General features: G+C 36.9%; 1 protein-coding gene across 5 annotated transcripts in view; it reads left to right on the top strand.

The window, feature by feature from the left end:
• Positions 1 to 20,959, top strand: part of LOC108268206 (Fc receptor-like protein 5) — a 54,663-nt gene extending 33,704 nt beyond the window's left edge. The window contains exons 9-17 of one of the 5 annotated variants that reach the window (XM_053681695.1): positions 14,757 to 15,029; positions 15,597 to 15,857; positions 15,946 to 16,065; positions 17,362 to 17,439; positions 17,603 to 17,653; positions 17,772 to 17,846; positions 18,276 to 18,359; positions 19,172 to 19,227; positions 19,619 to 20,757. In XM_053681695.1, the coding sequence (XP_053537670.1) occupies positions 14,757 to 15,029; positions 15,597 to 15,857; positions 15,946 to 16,065; positions 17,362 to 17,439; positions 17,603 to 17,653; positions 17,772 to 17,846; positions 18,276 to 18,359; positions 19,172 to 19,227; positions 19,619 to 19,621 (1,001 nt within the window). In that variant the 3' untranslated portion in view covers positions 19,622 to 20,757. Of the gene's footprint in view, positions 1 to 14,756; positions 15,030 to 15,596; positions 15,858 to 15,945; positions 16,066 to 17,361; positions 17,440 to 17,602; positions 17,654 to 17,771; positions 17,847 to 18,275; positions 18,360 to 19,171; positions 19,228 to 19,618; positions 20,760 to 20,873 lie in introns of those variants that run through there. The other 4 variants (XM_053681696.1, XM_053681698.1, XM_053681697.1 and 1 more) reach the window with 4 other exon arrangements.
• Positions 20,960 to 22,282: the final 1,323 nt, after the last annotated feature.

Genomic DNA, 22,282 nt, shown 5'->3' on the forward strand with positions numbered 1-22,282 from the left:
ATAATACATTTTATATTCATATTAATAAATAAATTCATGCAGTTTTAATGTATTCATTCATTGTATTATTCATTGTGTGTGTGTTGTGTGCGTGTGTGTGTGTGTGTGTGTGTGAGTGTCTGTGTGTGTGTGTGTGTGTGTGTGTGTGTGTGTGTGTGTGTGTGCGTGTGTGTGTCAGAGGGAGCGCCATTTTTTAACACAAACTTTGTTATAGATTTTTATTTTATTTATTCCACATTATCAAGTCAGTTCAAAAAAGTTTAAATTTCCAAACATTAGTTTTCCAGCACAAAATTAAATGGTGCATAATTATTTTTGTATGTCAGTAAAGAAAGCAGAATATTACATAATACACCACATTTCAGACCAAACAAACAAACAAACAAAAAAAAAACCATGAAGGCTGCTGGGTTTTGCTGTAAAACAAAGGAGCAAGTGCTCCGGAAAAACTGATCTTGTCAGAGAGATGCTCAAAGAAACTAAAATAATAAATAAATAAATAAATAAATAAATAAATAAAAAAATAAATAAATAAATAAATAAATAAATAAAACCCTTTATTTCCCTATAAAACTGCAAAAATTGAAGTGGAATGTTTGTTTTAGTTTCTACGTGACATGAACAGTGCTAGATTCCAAATGGCATCACTCTATGTTGGCGATCTTCACCCTGATGTGACCAAGTCCATGCTCTTGGAGAAGTTCAGCTCTGTTGGACGAGTTCACTCTCTCCGCCTCTGCAGGAACAAGAGGACCGGCACATCACTCCATACGCTTTTATCAACTTTCAGCATCGGGTCCATGGTGATACAAACATATCTAACACACCTTAACAGTATTCCCTACTCTACATCATATATAACAGTATTCCCTACTCTACATCATATATATTGTTTTGTTGTCTGACCATCTGACACTAAGTAAAAATGACGACAAATAAAGACTTTGGCTTGGTAACACTCCATAATTTCTTACAGCTATAGCAGCATTAACATCATTAATATCCAAAAAAAATATTTCAATATAAACATATGTACCTGATTTGAAGTAAAAGCAAAGCTCATTCATATATGCATCATAAATATGTGGAATATATTAGTCATGACAATTTTCAAACCTTAAAATACCTGAAGCAAATGTCATTATTCTGACCTGTCCCAATTTACCTGACTTCACCATTTCTACATCTCTTTGCCAAACTGGGACAGTGTTAAGTGAAATTAATTTGCAGTTAAGTACATTTCAAGGTTTATTCGATATCTAATAGAATACGATGTTGTGAGCTCTATTTAAAAAGTGCTCTCTTTATAGTTTCAGATATGTGCACTTTGAGAGCGCAGAGGCTGCCGAGGCTGCCATCAAGACACAAAAATCTTAAACAAGTAACGATTTATTCGGGTGTTATTAAACAAGTCCTATTTAACCAAGGTTTAATACTTAGAAAGAGCCGACACTGTCTTCAGTGTTTTTTTCTGAGCTCGTCTGCAGCAATCCCATTGCATCATGGGATTGTTTGACCTGCATAGTGTGCATCTGTGGCATGCTGTAAAATCTCACCTGAAGCAGTACGCCATCCGGGTATTTCTCACCTACTGTTTCTCACATACTTAGAATTCGGACATTCTCCTCTTCTGGAATACTGATTTTCACCTGCTATATATAGTGGGTAAGTATGCGGTTTCGTACACAGCCTCTCTCTTCAGTTCATCCATCAGTTCAGTGTACTGCTGTAGTTCAGTATCACTGTTTGTTATGCAGCGTCATGGCAGAGTGTCCAAGAAAAAAAAAGATAATACAAAAGGCACTTCACCCCAGACTACACTAAAGTGTACCCCTGTTCCATAGGGGTCAATAATAACAACAGTATTACAAGTTTTCAACAGTGACTTTTCGATTGTCCATGATGGGGTATATGATTGTAAAAGACATGTTGAGGTGAGTATAACAGGTGTCATTTGTTCATTAGCATAGCTAATGTTATTTATAGTAGCTGGCTAGCTGCTAAGGAGCTACTCTATTGATGTCCTACATGAGGGAGGCCAAACTCCCTGTAGACTTGCTTAATTGTCTGTATTGAGTACATACAGGGCGCACGGTGGCTTAGTGGTTAGCATGTTCCCCTCACACTTTCAGAGTCGGGGGTTCGTTTCCCACCGTGTGTGTGGAGTTTGCATGTTCTCCCCGTGCTGCGGGGGTTTCCTCCGGGTACTCCGGTTTCCTCCCCCAGTCTAAAGACATGCATGGTAGGCTGATCGGCGTGTCTAAAATGTCCATAGTTTGTGAATTTGTGTTTGTGTGCCCTGTGATAGATTGGCACCCTGGGTGCGATGGGGTGTACCCCACCTTGTGCCCGATGCTCCCTGAGATAGGCTCCAGGTTCCCCGTGACCCTGAAAAGTAGTAAGCGGTATAGAAGATGGATGGATGGATATTGAGTTCATATTTTAATGTCACATTTAGCATTTAGCTATTAACATTGAGACTGCCAACAAAATAGTTAGAAATTAGTGTAGACCTAAGTTTTGCACATATGTGCATAAAAAGCAGAAGCTGACGCAGTTTCATACCATGAAAAGAACGAAACCACATTTTAGCACCTCTTGAAATACTGATATATGTGACATATTCACACTATCATTAATCTGTCTAGCGTTCATCACCAAGAGACAGACGCAAAAGTACAAAACTCTTTGTACTTCCTCTTTCTCTCTCTCTCTCTCTCTCTCTCGCTCTCTTTCTCTCTTTCTCTCTCTCTCTCTCTCTGTAAGAACACAGGAAGTTGAGACTTTAACACACACCTCTGCTCTGTCAGTCAGTCAGTCATTAGAGAGACAGGATGGAGTTCAGTCCACTCACTGTGATGCTCTGTGAGTAAATGTTCTCTTTGTGTCTTCATTAGAGTGAGTGGTGGGGTATAAAGTTGTTCATCTGCAGTCTGAATGTCCTGAGTGATGAGCTCATTGTGTGATTAGGACATTGTGTGTACTTCAGCATGACTGCTCAGGTGGATCAGTGTATCCATATCTGTTATGAGAAGGGTTTAGTTTGATGTGTAACTACTCTCAGTAACTATGATAGTTCAACAGGTAAGAGTACAAGTAGAGCAAGTTTAAAACACAGGGTTTAAATAATCTAATGAGTGTAAACGAGTCTGTATTGTTGGAATCTGTAGCTGATCTTCTGTGTCCTGCTGTCATCTGCTGCTCAGTGACAACCTCTCATGATCATTTGATCTGCTAAAAGAAAATGACTGGATGGTGTTTGTACTTTCACCAATGGAAGTCAGGGTTGTGAATAACTGAAATGTCTTTAGCTGCTGTGGTGAGACTCTGGAGGTGTTTCCTGTGAACAGAAAGGTTTAACAAAACCATGTTAGTGTTAACTAGACTTACTGAGAGAATGCCTTATAATCTACATTTCCATTTTTGTTACTATTATGGTCTGTTCAGGGAAACATCTCAGTACAGCAAGTTAAATCTAATGCACAATAATAACAAACTGATGCACAGCACAAAAAAATATGATCACTAATCATTATTTTCCGATCTGTGTGAAAAATAAGAGCAATAACTGCAGAAACAAACACTTCTCATTAGTCCTGTACACACACAGAGCAGTGACAGTGTTAGAGGCCTGAGAGCCGAGACCAGTTCACGGATGTGGCTTATGTTCTATTCTAATGCAGTGCTGCAAATTCAGCCATGAAGAAGGGGAGGAAGTGTGAAGGTAGACGTGTGAAAACAAAAACTAACACTTAACTTTTTAACTGTTGATATGGTGGCAAATTTAACTCCACTGACACTCACTGAGCTCTTTTAAAGACAAAACTTGGCCAAACTGAAAATCACCATTTGAAGCCAGAGTCTCCACAGCAGGGCCAGTTGGAGACAAAATGACTATCCAGAATGATAAGGCTTCTGAACATACCCTCACTGGCCACTTTAATAGGAACAGTACAGTACAGTCTCATGCAGTTACTGGTACACTATGCTATTACTATCACTGGGTATATTATATTATTACTATACTGTTACTATACTCTGCTGAGTGAAAGGTCGTAAAAGAATTCATGACGTTACATATGTCCATTCTCTTTCTCTCTGTAAGAACACAGGATGTGGTCAGGCTTTAACACACACCACTGCTCTGTCAGTCACTCAGTCATTAGAGAGACAGGATGGTAGGTAAGAGTAACAAGTAGAGCAAGTTTAAATCACAGGGTTTACACACTAATACCTTTTTTTAAAATAATCACCAATCATGATTTACATATCTGTGTTAAAAAATAATACAATGCAAAAAATGTGCAGAAACAAACACTTCTCATTAATCCTTTTTTCCATTTTTGTGACTATTATGGTCTGTGCAGTGAAACATCTCAGTACAGCAAGTTAAATCTAATACAATAATATCAAACTAATGCATGTTTTATTCACCATTACTGATTATGTACTTATTTAAAGTCTTAAAAACCACAGCAAATGAATCCGTCGATGGGAGGTACCCACGGTAAGCCGCTGGATGGGGGTGTGTCAACTGAAAAATGCATGAACAAGGTGTGTATAAAATGTGTATAGTTCAGCAGCCTCCCCCAGGTCCTAGTGCCAGCCCAGGAACAAGTTCAAGATGCGATGGAAAGAACTGTTGATGAAAAAAGATATCAAAAAGAAAATATATGAGATATTTTAGATATATTGATTTGCTTAGGGGGGTCTAATGAATATTTTGGGGGGGTTTCCCCTTTAAAATAGACCTAGCGACATCCCTGGCGTTATCTGTAGTAAAACTGTAACAGGAACATAATGGGGTGCAAATGGAGGAATGGTTACACACGCAGGTTTGCACGGGCACATTGATATATGAAAACAGAGAAAATACCTCATAACCTACAGCATTTTTGTTACTATTATGGTCTGTGCTGGGAATCATCTCAGTGCAGTAAGTTCATTCTAATACACACTAACATCAAACATTTTTATTAATAATAAAACCAGCACTATTTACTTATTTGTGTCAAAAATAACAGAAATAATAATGCAGAAATAATCACTTCTCATTAGCCTTGTACACACACACATACACACAAACACACGCACACACACACATACTCTCACACGCGCACACACACACACATGCACACACACACACACACGCACACACACGCACAGGGAAGTGACAGTTTCAGAGGCCTGAGAGCAGATACGAGTCAGCAGTTGTGGTTTAGCTTCTTTTCTTTTTTTTATACAGTGTTGTGTGTTCAGCAGTGAAGAAGGGGAGGAGGTGTGAAGCTGGATGTACTAAAGTGATATCTGACTTGTAGTAACTTTAGTTTTGATGGACAAATATAACCCCACTGTCACTTACTGAGGTGTTTTAAAGTCAACAGTTGCACGTTGCAAAAAAAACATTTGCACGTTGCATGGATCCATGTTGATGCCAAATCCTGAGCCTACCTCCTGCATCGTGCAGCAAAAATCAAGATAGGTGAGCCTGTGACTACTCTACGCTCGGATTCCTTTTCTTGACTAAGAAGAGTGATCTTCAGCTGTTGTGGTCCATCCGCCTCAAGGTTCAACATTTTGTGCATTCTGAGATGCGTTTCAGCTCAAAGAGTGGCTATTTGAGACACGTTTCCTTCGACTATTGGTCATAACTTATCATTTCCAACCTCTGACCAGGAAAAACCATAGAAAACATCCCCTCAACTCGAAATTCCTACTTGAGAACTCGGGGTGGTCTTCCCAAATAATAAAGTGTTATCTTTAAAGCAGAAACTGGATCCTGCAGTAGTATTACGCTGCATCTGTACTGTACTGTAAGTCTGTTATACCCGCTGTTATATTTCAGTGCTTTAAACAGTCATGAGGCCTAACATATTTCCAGTAGATCTGTATGAACACTAGGTTGTTATACCACAGAGCTAGTGTCATCATTACAACAACAAACATCTTCTATTACTATGTGGATAGTACACATGTCAGTTCATTCGAGAATATCTGGGATTATAACGGGTCTGGTTCTTACCTTACTGATGAAGGGGAATTGTAGTTGGCGAGTAAGGGTCCTTTCACACTGAGCACAATTAAGCGACATGAATGTTTGACCCAATGATGCTCTTAAATAGAAACAGTAGATTCCGATGGAGCTGTTCACACCAGGTGTGATCATTCGCAGTGCCACAAAGCGACACGTTTTTTTGTCCAGTGTGTCTATTTTTTTTCCCTGCAACGAAATGGACCGTCGAATTAGATTTGAGCTTTAGATCACGTGTCCGGAGACACTGCTGTTGCACAAATGGGCGAGATTGGTGAGATGATATCACAGAAAGTGTTTTGAAAACCAGTGTAAACACTGAAGGAGAGTATTCCGGAAGAGAGAATAGAATGGATATTGAGTTCTTGTTATCATTTGCTAAGTTTCCATCCATTTTTTGCACATTTCTGTAATCGACAAAGTGAAAGAGAGTAAAAAAGTTTGCGATATTTGCTGTTTCCTGTCTGTTTCCATCCAACTGGCCTTTTACCGATAAAAATGGTGCATGCATCAGTTACTTCTGCATTAAAAAGTGTCGTTTGCTCAGTGCGGGTTCTCTCTCTTTCTTTCACATGCACACACACACACACACTCACACACACACACACACACACACACACACACACACACACACACACACTCACAACACCTGGAGAGAAACAAACCAACGTCACATGTCATAGTATAAGGTATATTTCTTACTGAAATACTTCATATTCGTTTGAATGAAAACAAATATTTATTCTTATAATGTTACAGTTGGACATTTTGTAGCAGAAAACAATACTCAGTATGTCATTTGTTATTTATCTTTATATTCTTGTTGAAAGATGTCAGCAGTAAACATAACGGGATAGTAAAAACTGAACTGTCACTTCATTTATCAAAGTTCTTCCACCACGAAATAAAGTGGCTGGTCTTGGGCATTAAACTCTGGTTTTGTTATTGCATTATATTTCACATTATTTCATTCAGACTAAAACAGCTTGATGACGCTGTTCAAAAAACACAAAACAAACTTTCTGCCTCCCTTTCTGGGTAGAATCCACATACAATAAGAAAAGTTAGTTTCTGTGCTTTTTAACAGTGTGTGTTGTGGTGCTATGTGCCAATATTTATTATACATGCTTATTGTAGGGCTTGTGGCTGCACACACATTAATCATTAGTAGGTCACATGACCATAGCATGTATGTAGGCTATACCTGTTCTAGGAACTCAGTAATCAGCGCTTCATGAGCATAGATTTTAAAGGGGCAGCGTGACATTAATAATGATTTAACCTCTCAACTTTTTTTGTTTGAGGCTTTCATACATGACTTTACACTATTATCTAGTGATTTTTTAGAGTAACCGTGTAGTAGATTATTGAGAGTCAGAAACATAAAGTCATCCAGACTACAGTCTAGCAGCTCATTTAGAACAGCTTTTCACACACCTTTGTTAATCTCCGTATGGAGTAATATCATTAACCAGGGTTTACATGTTTCCATTAAACCTTCTCATGATTTTCTCATCACCTCATATTCACTTGGATGTCCTTCAGTCACATACCACTAGAGGGCAAAAAAAAAAATCTAGTATTACTATGAAAAGAGGAAGGAAGAGCAGATACAGAGTCTGCATGCACTGAAATAGAAAGTAAAGATCACAGATACACCCATTCTCGTTCTTTCTTTCTTTCCGAGTAGTGCGATCTGACAGCGAGAAAACACAGGAAGTGCTGAGACTTTAACACACACCACTGCTCTGTCAGTCAGTCAGTCATTAGAGAGACAGGATGGAGATCAGTCCACTCGCTGTGATGCTCTGTGAGTAAATGTTCTCTTTGTGTCTTCATTAGAGTGAGTGGTGGGGTATAAAGTTGTTCATCTGCAGTCTGAATGTTCTGAGTGATGAGTTTATTGTGTGATTAGTACATGTGCAGAATGTTACAGTGTGCGGTCTGTTGGTTTTATGTCCCAGAGCTAAGTTTTTCACACTTCAATAAAGTTAAATAAAGAAGAAAAACACTTTAATGAGCAGAATAGTGACCTTTAAGTTATTGTAGTTTTGTTTATTTATTATTAAGAGAGCTTAGAATGTATTTCTTACAGAGGGTAGTTTAGATTTCCTGAATAAGATTTAATCTTGTGGGTTCGGTGTCTAAAATGTGCTGTTTTCATTAATACACTGAATATTTTCCATATTTACATCATGTTCTGTTTCTGTTCCCTTTTTAGTGCTGATTTCACTAATACCAGTGGCCCATGCTCAAGGTGATTTATATATAGTTTATCCTTTATACTGTGTGTATAATTTATTTGTTTTGGGGCTGAGAAGTTTATGCACAATTGATTGTCACAGTCAAATGTGTTGATTTACGTACATTCTATTTGAAAAGCAACACAATATATCGAGTACCTACATGATGCCCTGTCTGGTTTTTTTCTTTCTTGAAAACAATTTGTGCCCCCCTTCTGATCTCTCTATAGTTTTACGCTGATTAAATGCCTTAACATACTGAATATAAAACAGAACGAGTTTAATGACAGCAGCACATGGTAACAACTGACATAAATAATGCTAAATAAAATGTCCCATGATGCACCTGATTTCTTAATAGTAAGTAGGTTACACATATCAGTATCAACAAGTAATAAAAAACATGTACTCATACTCTGTCTAAATAAATGATATGTACACGTGGGATTAGTTTATGTAAGGTTTATTAATAACAGAATGTTTTATAGGGAGGCCTAAAGCTGTGGTGTCCATAACGCCTGATACACATGTGTTCACTGGAGAGACAGTTACTCTCAGATGTGACGTACAGGGCGGAGGAGACACTCAGTGGACATACAGCTGGAATAAGAATAATAAAAGACTCACAGACCGCACAAGGCAGGAGTTCAGAATCTGGTCTGTTCTACACGTTCAGCATGGTAACTTCACCTGCAGAGGACAGAGCAGTGACTCTCAGAGCTCAGAGATCAGTGATGCTGTTACACTGACTGTATCAGGTGAGTCTGTGGGTGTTTTTTATTTCTTATTTAATATATTAACATTATTTTTTCGGGTTTGGATTTTGATCTGTCAGTAACTGAGACCCTGTTTGTTTAATGTTGACTTTCACTTCCCTGTCTAGTACACACAGATCTCTTTCACAGGAATCATCATCATGTCTTGTGCAGGTCTTTATATTAAGTTTGCAGTATAATTGTGGTGAGTCAGTCTGATTAATAATACACAGCGAACATTAAGGAAGAAGGCAGTAAATCTCACCTTGTGTTGCCTCTGTCATTATCTGATTTATTATCTGATCATGTGAAGCATTGGATTTATAAGGTTTGATCTGAGAATTCTGTAATTTTGAGAGAGTTTGATGATCAGCATCGTCCACATCAGTCTGTGTCTCATCACCTGAGGTAGAAGTCACTCACAGCATTTAAATACCAGCCTCATGATCTTCTCTTCACTTGACACTAACATCGCTGGGGAAATAATCCCTGATTCACTTCTGTTCTCTTCACTATGGTTCTAGTTATTAATGTCTTTGTATTGAGGCATTTAAATATTTTATAACTTTATCTGTTGTCTGTACAAAATGTGTAAGCTCTCCTCTCTGTTTTATGTTCTGAAGTCATGCTCCTGCTATTTTTTTAAGAAAATGCATTTATGTTCAGATGGTGCTGCAGGATTTGTGCAGGATCCATAAAATAATAATCTAAAATCAGTAAATACAGTGTTTTACACTTCAATATAATCATGAATTTTGTTACATAGAAAATATACTGAATACCAGCCGTGTAAGAAAACGTACGAAAACGTCTTGTATCGAATGTTAAATCTAAATGTTTGTTTTAGACACAAAGCATATGTTAAAGCACAGTGAATCTACTGCTTATGTTATAAAGAGAAAAGCAGTTCTGACTCCTTCATCATTTCATACCAACAGAAAAACCCACACCGACTGTGAGAGTGAATCCTCAGAGCTCCGTCTACACTGGAGACACCATCACTCTGACCTGTGAGCTGCAGTCGACTGGATGGAAGATTCAATGGTATAAAAATAATCCGTCATTACATCCTTTGAGCACTGAAGAAACAGACACACTCAAAGTGACAGACGATAATGATGGAGAAACTGTGTACCAGTGTCGAGCATGCAGGATAAACTACAAGCCAGGGCGCTCCTACTACTGCACACAGTTCAGTGATCCTGTCAAGATTACAGTGAGAGGTATGTCATGATTTTTTCCCTTTTCACCTGTTAGAAGGGATGAGAAAAAAATATTGCTTAAATATTGTAATTCCTTGTTATTCTAGAATGTTCAAATGATCTTTAAATTTAAATGTTTTAAAAGTATTTGTCATTTGCGGCTGGTGAGATCCAATGCGAAAAAACAAAGAAAATAAAGAGGTAAAGTTATAACTATAATTTAAAATTATAATCATTGGCAAATTGCTGTGATTTAAAAGGAATAAAACATGAGGACAATAAAATAATCAGTACTTCAGGGTGGAAACAGTAACTCGGCTTCATAACACCTCCACATCACTCAGTATTTTTCTATAACAGTGTGAGACTGAGTGATTTATTACTTACTTAAACTTTGTTAAAAGAAGGAAAAATACACAGAATACAGTACGTCTGAAACCAGAAACTCCAATGTGTGAGAAATGTAAGAAATTATCTTCACTTCCTTACAGTCTAAACACAACATACTATATTAAATAGAATAATAAGTAGTGACAAATACTATATATGGAAATATCTTGTCAATAATTAAAACATGGTTACATGTGTGTAACTAAACACCTGAACTACACAAACTGTCGTAAAGTCTTAAGATTTAAGCACAAATTTACTGTAATTAAAAATATAAAATAGAACACAAATCCTGCCCCATGCTGTAATCTTAATTATAATCTTTTATTTTTCAGACCATGAGAGCTGACAAATTATTTTGGAAATCACACAAAACATCACATCGTTTTTTTTTTGTTTTTTTTTTTGCACAACATTGTTTCTTTCTTCTACCAGTGACAGAATCACAAATGTGGAAGTGCAGTGATAATCATTAGTCCCATATGTGTGGTGTTTAAATTAAAAACAATAATTTAAGAGTTAATATTAACAGATCTCACAGATTGTAAAAAATAAACAATTTATTTGTAAATTAGCTAATAGAGTTGATAAAAGCAAACTACTGCATTCTCTATTCCACTATTCCTACATCATCATTATAGACTTGTGACATTCCCACGTGGAAGGAAACGTTTATCCAAGTTTAGTGAATCCAACTACGCCATCCTGGGGGAGAACCAGGGAAATACTCCCAAATAAAGGCACACATAAGTTTTACCAATCGAGTCAAAGAACATGAGTGTGAGACATGAGTATCAATATAAAAATTATATTTTATTATAACACTTAAGCATCATTAACACTTAACCTATAAATATAAAATCACCCTCCCGTGAAGCACAATAAGACTTTTAAAACTAAGCATTTCTCCAGGCTCAGGCTTGGTGGGAACAAGGCAGGCCAGCTACAGCTCGGGAGGTCATCCAGACCCACCTCAAGTCACACCAAAATCATCAAACACTACCTACACCACGAGGGAGTTGTTGTGTTGGCACACTGAGCACGCTGTGAAGCACACACCACCGAATGAAGGCAGCTAGCCTCCCCTGTCCCACCAAGAGTCACTGGCTCCTGGAGAGAAAGAAGACATCCATTAACCCAAAATTACACAAAAACACTTAACAATAACCAAAGAAAGAAAAAACAAAAATATTGCAGACACCGTGGTGAGGTGGCTATAACACTCAGTCCCACTGACACCACCACATGCAATAGAGGCAGTTAACAGCACCTAAGCAGAACCAGCATTATGGTTAACAATAAATGAAAAAGTATAGCCACTATAGCATGGAGACAATAGGACATAGTATACACCACATCAATAGTAAGGTGAGTGTGTAGGAAAACAAACCTGAAAGAACAGCTTTGAGGCTGGAAAACACTAATTTACCAATTAGTCTCTCACACTACATGTGGTTGAAGAACATAAACCAAACATACATCCTAAACTAAAATCAACAAAAGTAGCAACAAAATAGACACTAGAAAAATGAAAAATAATAGAAAAATAAAACAAGACAACATAAACAGGGAAAAACAAGATAAAAATAACATCAGCAACAAAGTAAAACTGATATGCAACGCGGCGGAGGTGAGGCACATAAACAGACAGCCCGAGAGTGCCGCTAAGAAACACGACCAAAGCAAAGCCCGTAAGTGAACCAGCCCAGAAAACTGTCCATAAGCAAAACACTAAAGCAAAACAAATTAAAAAACGACGGTCAAGCAAAACAGTAGCGTCACATGTAGCGTCTTCGGCTAGGGATTTGTCTTAGAGAAGATTTAGACTCAACTCCCCACTCTCACCTTAACACAAAGATCAGAGAGTCAAACTAAATCTACCAAGTCCCAAAGTGAAAAAGGGAGAGGTGCACTTACCATTGGGTTGAACAAACACCAGACACAAAGTTGTGTGATAACTCACAGGTAACGCGGCTCAATATACATACACATATACATCCACATACATATACATATACATCCATATCCATATCCATATACATCCATATACATATACATCCATATACATACACATATACATCCATATACATACACATATACATCCACATACATACACATATACATCCATATACATATACATATACATCCATATACATACACATATACATCCATATCCATATCCATATACATCCATATACATATACATCCATATACATACACATCCACATACATATACATCCATATACATACACATATACATCCATATACATATACATATACATCCATATACATATACATATACATATACATATAATTCAGCCACCGGATAATGTTGCGAACACTGAACATCCTCTCCGCCTCCAACTCACCACAATGCATGCACCGCCAGCTCCACCCTAAAACTCTCTCTCTCTCTCTCTCTCTCTCTCTCTCTCTCTCTCTCTCTCTCTATATATATATATATATATATATATATATATATATATATATATATATATATATATTAGTCTTGAGATGTTCACCTCATTACACCGTGAGCAGAGCCTCAACATACCTGAACGGAAATGAAAACAGAAATGCCAGGGAGTGAGGAACTCCGAATCACAAAGACACATATGTGCTTGCCAAAATAAAGGGTCTTAAATAACAGGATAGCTCCCACCTCATTGGTCTGCCGAAGCCATCCCCCAAGCAGGGCCAATGGGATAGTTAAATCACTTATACTGCCACACTCTCATGAAAAAAAACATCATGTGCAATTAGACATTCATGAAAATCTTCTTACTGTGTATTAAATGAATGTAGATAAAATGTGTTGTATTTCCTGTGTAACAGAGAGACCAGGGGCAGTACTGAGTGTATCTCCACAGAGCTGGCTGACTGAAGGAGACTCAGTGACTCTAAGCTGTGAGATTACAGACTCCTCTACAGACTGGACATTCAGCTGGTACACAGCTGTTCCCTACAGAGACGGCTTAACTCAAATAAAACATAATCATGGCTATATCATGTATGTGGAGCTCCTCTCAGACAGCAGCAGAGGATCTGGAGGCAACTACACTCTCAGATCTGCTGCTCTTAATCACACAGGAGTTTATATGTGCAGAGGAGAGAGAGGAGAACCAGCCTTACACACACAGTACAGCAATCCACAGCCACTATGGATCACCGGTGAGGAAAATAACAGTGGGTTTAGGTTAAATAGTAAAGGTGTGACTGTGTGAGTGTAAGAAGAGATTCATGCAACATTAATTTATTAATAAGGAATTTAAAGAGCCCTAAGTGCTGGTAGAGTTTTCCCCTTTGTGATATTGGTGAAAAAAGCCATATGATGTGTTTGTGTGCTGTCTCCGTCCCTCATCTAGTCATTGGTTTATTTTCCTGGAAACAAAGAGGACTAAGGAGATGATTAAGGATTCAGGATCTATGGGCAGGAGGATTTTATTATAAAAGCCAGAAATCCAGAACAGGTCAAAGAGACGCACAATATTCGTTGTGAACACAAGACAAATAGCAGAGCTGTAAAGCAGGCAAGGGTCAAACACAGTAAAGTACAATATAAGAGAGCAGAGGGAAAATCCAAAAGAGTAATCAAAGGCAAAGGGTCTAAACACAGCAATGGCAATCACAAATTAAACATGGCTCTGAACTTTACATTGTGCAAATGCATGTGCTGGCCTAATGTAATCTACAGTGAGGAAGAGACCTGGAGGTGGTGTGCTAGAGCTAGGCTAATACTGAGATGATGGTGATGTCTGGTGGTCATGTGATGTTGATGTGATGCCCTGATCATGTGCACCTATTCCTAGTTTCACCTCAAACTATTTTTGTATTTATTCCCTCTGTGTTGTTCTGTGTCTTTGCTGATTTTTGTTCCTTTGCAGCAGCTGAAGGACTTTCCTGTGTTCCTAGTCCCAGTTTTCATTTTATTTCTCGGTTTTGACCTTTGCCTTTTTGCAGCATTTATGAGTATGGATGATCGCGTGTTAAATCTGTCTCTGTTATGACCCATGCTATGAACTGTAGCTTTGATTCCAGATTAATAAATATAATTCTGAATGCACATGCACTTGTATTCTCATTATATTCCATATTACACCTATTCTTATTTACATGACTCTCTTCTGTGTTTAAGGTGAATCTCCTCCAGTCTCTCTGATCATCAATCCCAGCAGAACTCAACACTTTACTAATGACTCTCTCTCACTGAGCTGTGAGGACCAGAGTAACTCTACTGGATGGAGAGTGAGACGATACACACACAGTGAGGGAGTGTTAGATTGTTCAAGGGGATCAGTTACAGGATCTACATGTAATATCAGCTTCCTCTCCACATCCTACACTGGAGTTTACTGGTGTGAGTCTGAATCTGGAGAAAACAGTAATCCTGTCAACATCACAGTGCATGGTGAGTCTTCATGTAGTGTGTTTATTGTTAAAGGAGAAGGGAAATGTTTCGTTACAGAATATTCAGAACTCTGAGTTTCCAACTGGGAGAACTGTTCAACAAGACACAGACATTATTTTCCAGACTGAGTAGAAGTACATGCTTACCGATACCCACACTGATAATGACATGAGTAACTTACTGAGTATTAATCAATCAGGGATGTCATAGAACATTTTATTTCTCTCTGTTTATGTTGGTTGCTGCTGTGTACAGATAACCCATTGTGCTTAGATGATGTTTAATATGCTATGGTATATAAACAGTGTCTTTAATAGAGTGTGAAGGTGGAACCTGAGTTGTATCAGTGAACTTGGTCATTACAAATGAGTGCAAAGTGCTGGTAGCACATCAGATGTTGGTGTCAGAGCTTGTTATTTTCTTTTTAAACAATTACCTATGATGATACCTGATACTAGTTCCAATTAATCCATAATTTGGACTGTGGAGACTCATTTATGCAGATTATGTACAGATTAATTAGAGATATCATTAATTTTATTGAACATGTGATTTTCTGTGTTCTAGATGGTGATGTGATCCTGGAGAGTCCTGTCCATCCTGTGACTGAGGAACATCCTCCGACTCTACGCTGTTTATATCGATACCCAAATTCCCCAAACCTCCGAGATGATTTCTATAAAGATGGATCAGTTCTCCAGACACAGACTACAGGAGAGATGATCATCCGAACTGTCTCAAAGTCAGATGAAGGTTTCTACCACTGTAAACACCCAGAGAGAGGAGAGTCACCGAAAAGCTGGGTCTCAGTCAGACGTGTGAAACCTTGTGAGAATTTATTTTTATTCTATTCTCTTTTAAATAACACAGTTTATATGCACAGTGTTTAAATGTTTAAATTCTGGTCTCTTTCTAGCTTCAGTCTCAGATTCTAGAGCCAGTGCTGGAACAGTAGGAGTGGCTGTGGGTTTGGGATTTTTGTTCATCGCTTTACTGATCTTAATGATCCTGCTGTGGTCCTACAAAAGAAAAAAAGGTCTGATAAAGGTTTTAGCTATTTTATGTAGAACATAATCAGAATTTCTAAAGAATAAAACAAATTTGGACCGATCACATAATTGTGGAAAAATAACTAAAGGTTACTTGGTGTAACGAAACAGGACAGTGGGCAGAAAGTAGGCGCAGGAGCGCTGTCTTTATTCATAAACAAACAAACAAACAAAACCAAACACGGGTAACGCGGTCTTTACAGAAATAGATGGGAGCGAACATGAGACTAAAGTCGAGGCAGGAAACAGGACCTTAAAATGAGACCGCTAGCATGCTAAACCTACAAGCTACACCGCTAACACCGACATCTATCACACTGGCATCTACGTTACTAATAACGTCATCCACCAGAGGGGTTTAAATACCCAACATAATTAATACTAAACATGGACACCTGGGGCAAATTAACGACAACTCAAACATGAAGGGAACAAACCAAAACAAACGTCACGTGTCCACGTCACCCAATTCAGTCTCTTGTAAGCAGCGCCACAGTGCCATCTGCTGGCCGTGGCGTAACAACTTGGTGAATGAATAACTGAAAGTGTTGATGAAAAGATCTTGACATTATTTTGGTCCGTTTAAGAAAAAGTTTAAATACAATGTAGATTATAAAATAAATAAAAAAGTACTTGCACATATTAAATATAGAATAAGAACTGTAATGTGGTAAATTACATATTCATATAATTTATATTATTCTATTGTTATTATAAACCCACAACCTTTTATAAAGTCACATTTACAGCTAAATAACCCAATTTCATAAAATATGGTAGAAGAGCTGATGAGTTTTAAGAAAATTCACTGTGATGAGAATAAATGTAAATTCTTTTAAATAAAAATACTATACAAAACCTGCTACTAGCTTTATCTTAATTGTAAGATGTTGTTGTTGTTGTTGTTGTTGTTGTTGTTGTTGTTGTTGTTGTGGTTATTTTTTGTTTTTTATTTCGGTTAACTTATGCAAATTCTTACAAATTATTTTGGGTGGGAATTACACTGAACGTGGTTTATTAATGAACTCTGCATTTTTATCATGTTATTAAGTTGTAAATATGTCTTTATTACAGGTTGTGCAGTTCAGACATGTAGTTCCACTCATCTACCTGCATATTGTTATTAGAATTATATCATAATTAATATTTGTATCTATTCCTACTGTATAATTGATCTTCTGTAGTCACGCTGTTTATTACACTGTAATCAGTGTTGTGTAAAATAAAGTGTTTCTGTTACCATTTACACCCTGTTCAGATGTAGAATCTGTCTCCCTCTATAGAAAATCAGACATCAGAGCAGAATCAGATCCGGTCAGGAGCTGAAGACTCTCAGTCAGGTCACACACCACTTCAGGCTGGTCAGACACTCTGTCAATCACTGTTTATTTCTACATTTATTAATCATCTCTGTAATAAATAGAATTCAGTAAATTCATTTGATTTGTTTGAAATCTGTTATGTTTTGTAATCTACAGTCACATTTACAACAAGTTCAGTTCATCTTCATTCTGTTTTCTGTAGGAAGTGAAAATGTTTATGCCGCTGTGGATCAGACAGATACGAGTGGAACAGGTAGCTTTATTTCATTTCAGACATTTATTCTTGCATTAGGAGAATTAATTATAGATTAACTCTATACAGTAAAGTACAGAAGTGTCTTGTAGTGATTAACACACTGCACTGTGTTCAGGTGAAGCTGCAGCTGAGAGCAGAGAAGACACTTACGCACAGGTCACGAAGAAAAAGAAGACAAACAGGAACAATGGTAGAGTATTTTTAATGCTACAGCATTTCATGGATTTATTAAAAACAAAATCAGCAAATAACTCTTGAAGTCTTCAGAACATTCAGTCATTTAATACATAAACATCCAAGCATATGAGGTCATGACCTACAAGTTTCCTCCAGATCAGACGAGTCAGTTCCATCACAGGCTCCATTAAAAAGCAGGCATGTGTTCTACATAGCACTAATCACAAAGTTATCACACAGTGAAAAGATGCCACATGCTGAATGATAAAGGAAGCTGAAGGAAGTAAACTCTAGAGATTAAAGATCTACTCTAAAAAACAGCTAGGGTTCAGTGTGGTTTTGGCAGGAGACTGATAATGACTTATGTTTATGTGTGTGAGTTATGATTGATGTATTACACGGCTAAAGATCATTGGGATGGTTTTGTTCTCTGCTGCTGCAGGTGCTGATGCTGAACCTGGTGTTACCGATGTGACTTATGCTGAGATTGAACTAAAACCAATGATAAAAACAAAGAGAATGAAAGGTAGAGCAAAATGAAGACATTTTATTTCGTGTCATAGATCACCTGATTCTACTCTTGTTCTATGTAATGAATAAAACACTCTGCTGTGCTGTTATAGGAAAATAATCAGTGACAGTGTGTTGTGATGAAGCAGAGTTACTGTTTCAGAGTTCCTACCCTGAAGGTGATGATTTTCCTGTTACAGCACATCCCAAAGTGTTTTACCACAGCAACATCCCTATTTAATTCATTAAAGAATGACACGTCAGACTTTTCATCCATTTATTGATGTGGGACGTCTGCAGAAATTGTGTAACAGCACGTATAAACTGCCGTTCCTTTACCAGCTTCTCTTTTTTCTCTTAAACTGAATAATAATAATTTTTAAAAAATCTGTTATGTTAAAAGCATAAAGTCCTCTGTCTTGAAGACTTTCAGAAAATGTCAGAAAATTTCTGACTGTTACACAGTGCCGACACTGGAGACTCCTTACATAAATGTTACAGGAAAAATCTTACAGGAAAGTCCATATTACCAATTACATGCTGGTGCATTTTGTTAAATCTGTTTATTTATGTATTTTGCTACTATAGAAATGATAACGTATTAGAATAAAGGCATTATTATAAACGTTTGATTTTCAGTTGCACTACTGTCAGAGCTGCTGTTGTACAAAATTAATCAACATATTCTGACCAATCAGAATCCAGAATTCAACACTGCTGTGGTCTAATGTATTTTAATTGTGTATGATTTAATATCCAGATCATTTTCTATTTAGATGAGCTGTAATGTTCCAGGAAATTAATTCAGGATATCTTTATTCCAACTAGAAAATGCCAGTGTGGGTGATGATACTGTCTACTCAGAGCTGAAGCACAGCATGGAGGTAAGACTCATGACATTTACAGTATAAAGATTAAAAGACAAACCAAACACCATGAAGTAATAAATATATTTAAAGGTGTATTGGGTAGAATTTGTCATCTAGCAGTTACAGTATCCATGTACACAAAACCCCGCCTCACAGAATCTGAAAGAGTTCATCCATGTTAGTTTGGTAGCTGTCTAGATAACTTTCCGTCATCTCATTCTACTTGGACAGTTATGACATAGTTAACTATGAACATGCAAAATACTGACACGCCAAATAACGTACTGATTTCTTGCTGCGGTCACTGATTCAGAAAGTTAACTAGTTTGTAATATCATTGATGGCAATATCAGGAGAAATGTATTTATAAACGTATTTATTACAATCTCTTTCTTTCTCTCTGCAGTGAGACATGTGTCTGTGTACACTGATGAAGCTACAGTTATCACACAGACAGCTGGAAAACTGGGATTTGTGTTTGTCTTCTGTTTTTCCTAAAATGCTCAGAAAGTAGAATCTGCTCATCCACTTCCTGAACACAGGAACTTTATACTTATAATTTTTTCTTTTACTGCTTTTCTTTTTCTACACATTCTGTTCAGAGTGCACAAATACAATTAATTAATACGTGTCTCATTTGTGCATTAAAAAAGAAAAACAAATCATAATACGGTTAATTTTTATTAATGTACTTTCAAATGGATACATATAGAAGTAAAAGGAAATAAAATATGTATTTTAGGGTGCAAAACATTTGTATGAAATTATAAAAACGGTTTCTTCCATTTTAAAGCTTTATTTAAGGTGAAACACAGCACTGTAAAATACTTATTTTTCTGTTCCTCATATACTAATTCCACTGAACGTACATTAATAATTAATTTAATACACATGTGGTTCATTATATTTATTTTTCTTTTACTCATAAACTTACACGTCAGTGCTTTTGGTTGGTTTTTGGTTGGATACGAACACTTGGTATCTGGTACTGCACATGCCAAAGAAGAAGAAACCTGAGTGAAGTGTGTAAGGCTTGTCACCGTTTTCTTACACAAAGTAAGTTATTCTTGTTCATGTACAAAACTTCACAGAGGAAATAATGAATTAAGATGAAAGTAAAGTTGGCCGGGACGAATATTTATATTTTTGGTTTTGCAAAATGCTGTCCTGGAGCATTGCTGCCACACACACACACACACACACACACACACACACACACACACACACACACACACACACACACACACCTTTTTAAATACATGTTGCTTTTGAATTTTTTCTCTTTATAGTTGACATTTTTGTAAACATTTATTAATTGTTCATATTTACACCATTACAAATGACCTGATGCTTTGAAATCGTTTCACCGCGTTCATAAATGTCACCTGAAATGACTGTGTTTGTGGTTTAAACAAACTAACTTTAATTACTGCCAGAAAAATATTTTCACTTAAAGAAAAGTAGAAATCATGTGACTCACTATTGGCATTTAAAAAAAAAAAAAAACATTTTGAAGTGACTGAAGACGACTGAAGGAATGATGTTGATTTTCTAACACATCTGAGGCACTGGCACTTAAATGCAGTTCGGTTGCTTTTCTGTCATAAACACCTGGAGTAAAATTGTAATGAAACAAATGACCTTTTTCATTTCTTTAACAGCTCACACTGGTGAATACAGAATCCAGAACGCAGTCATAGAGGAGTCAGCAAAGTTCATCTATAAAAAGAGGATCCGTTTAATGTAGAAATCATTTCATAATTCCTTTAGAGTCATTTTGTGGATTGTAAATAATACTGATCTGTCGCTTTAACATCATGCTGTTTGTAGCTCAGCATCTTACACGCACTCGTCTTTCTGACTGGATTTGTTTAGCTGAAGCCTGCAAACCTGCAAAAAAAAAAAATCTCAACCAAGACAATCTGTACTTTATTTCTCGACAAGAAAAATGATGAAGATGTGAGAAATGTGAACAAAAATACACAGTTAATGTTAAGCTGTGTACATTTTTTAAGTAAACTACTCTGGTTAATGACGTCAGTATGTGTTGAGGGACACGGTGGATAGATTAGGTAGATAAGTTAGATAACCATCTGTTAACTTAGCTAGTGATGGAAAGTGCTCTTTCAGCTCTTCTGCTGGTGATTGAGTACGCTAGTCATACTTATCATTAGTTACTAGGGGTGTAACGATACGCTCCGGTCACGATTCTATTCAATTTACAATACTGACTTCAGGATTTCGATTCGATTCGATTTTTGTCTGTATAAAAGTAAATAAATTAAAAATGCCTATGAACAGAGGTTTAATATTGTTCACAAAATCTACTACAGGTTCACTATATCTTAAACCTAAATTAATAAATGTATAAATTCTTCCCAATATTTTGACTGAATAAACAAAGTGTCTGACCCGGGGGAAAATGTTAATATCATATTGAATATCATATTGCTCTAATAACAGAGAATATCAGGTTTAGAAACCAAAATGAACTTTATTTTCCAGGCTTTTGGAGTCAGGTCCACCATGCAGGGGAAAAAGTCATAATATATGATATTACTAGAATAAAGTCTGACTTTTTCAATAAAAAATAATAATACTATGACATAATGGTGCGTATCACAGCAACAAAACTAGCCTAAAGAAAGATGTTACTTTACAAATAAAGAAATACTTCATCTTCTGCCGCATCCGCACCAGATAATTATCAGTATTATAACTTTAAAACTCACACAGTGTGGTGAGGAAAATGATTAGAGGAAATGAATGAAGACTCAGGTGAGCGCGACCTCTGGTGGTCAATCGTGGCATTGCGGGGAGCGAGAGTGACAGATCATTGCGTGAAACAAGCTCCGCCCACTAGTTTACCTAGATTACCCTCATGGCTAATCTAATTTATATGAAACACATCCTCATTTATAAAGCTGTAAAGGCTGAGTTAGAGGTGTGTCTCAAGTGTCTGCATAAAATAACAGTTTATAATATTAAAATAATATTAACTGTACATTAAAGGCTATCAATAATTTTTATATTTGACAAGTTTATATTTATTTTGTGTTTACGGATGTGG

Source organism: Ictalurus punctatus, chromosome 7, assembly GCF_001660625.3.
Source record: "Ictalurus punctatus breed USDA103 chromosome 7, Coco_2.0, whole genome shotgun sequence".
Taxonomy (NCBI): Eukaryota; Metazoa; Chordata; class Actinopteri; order Siluriformes; family Ictaluridae; genus Ictalurus; species Ictalurus punctatus.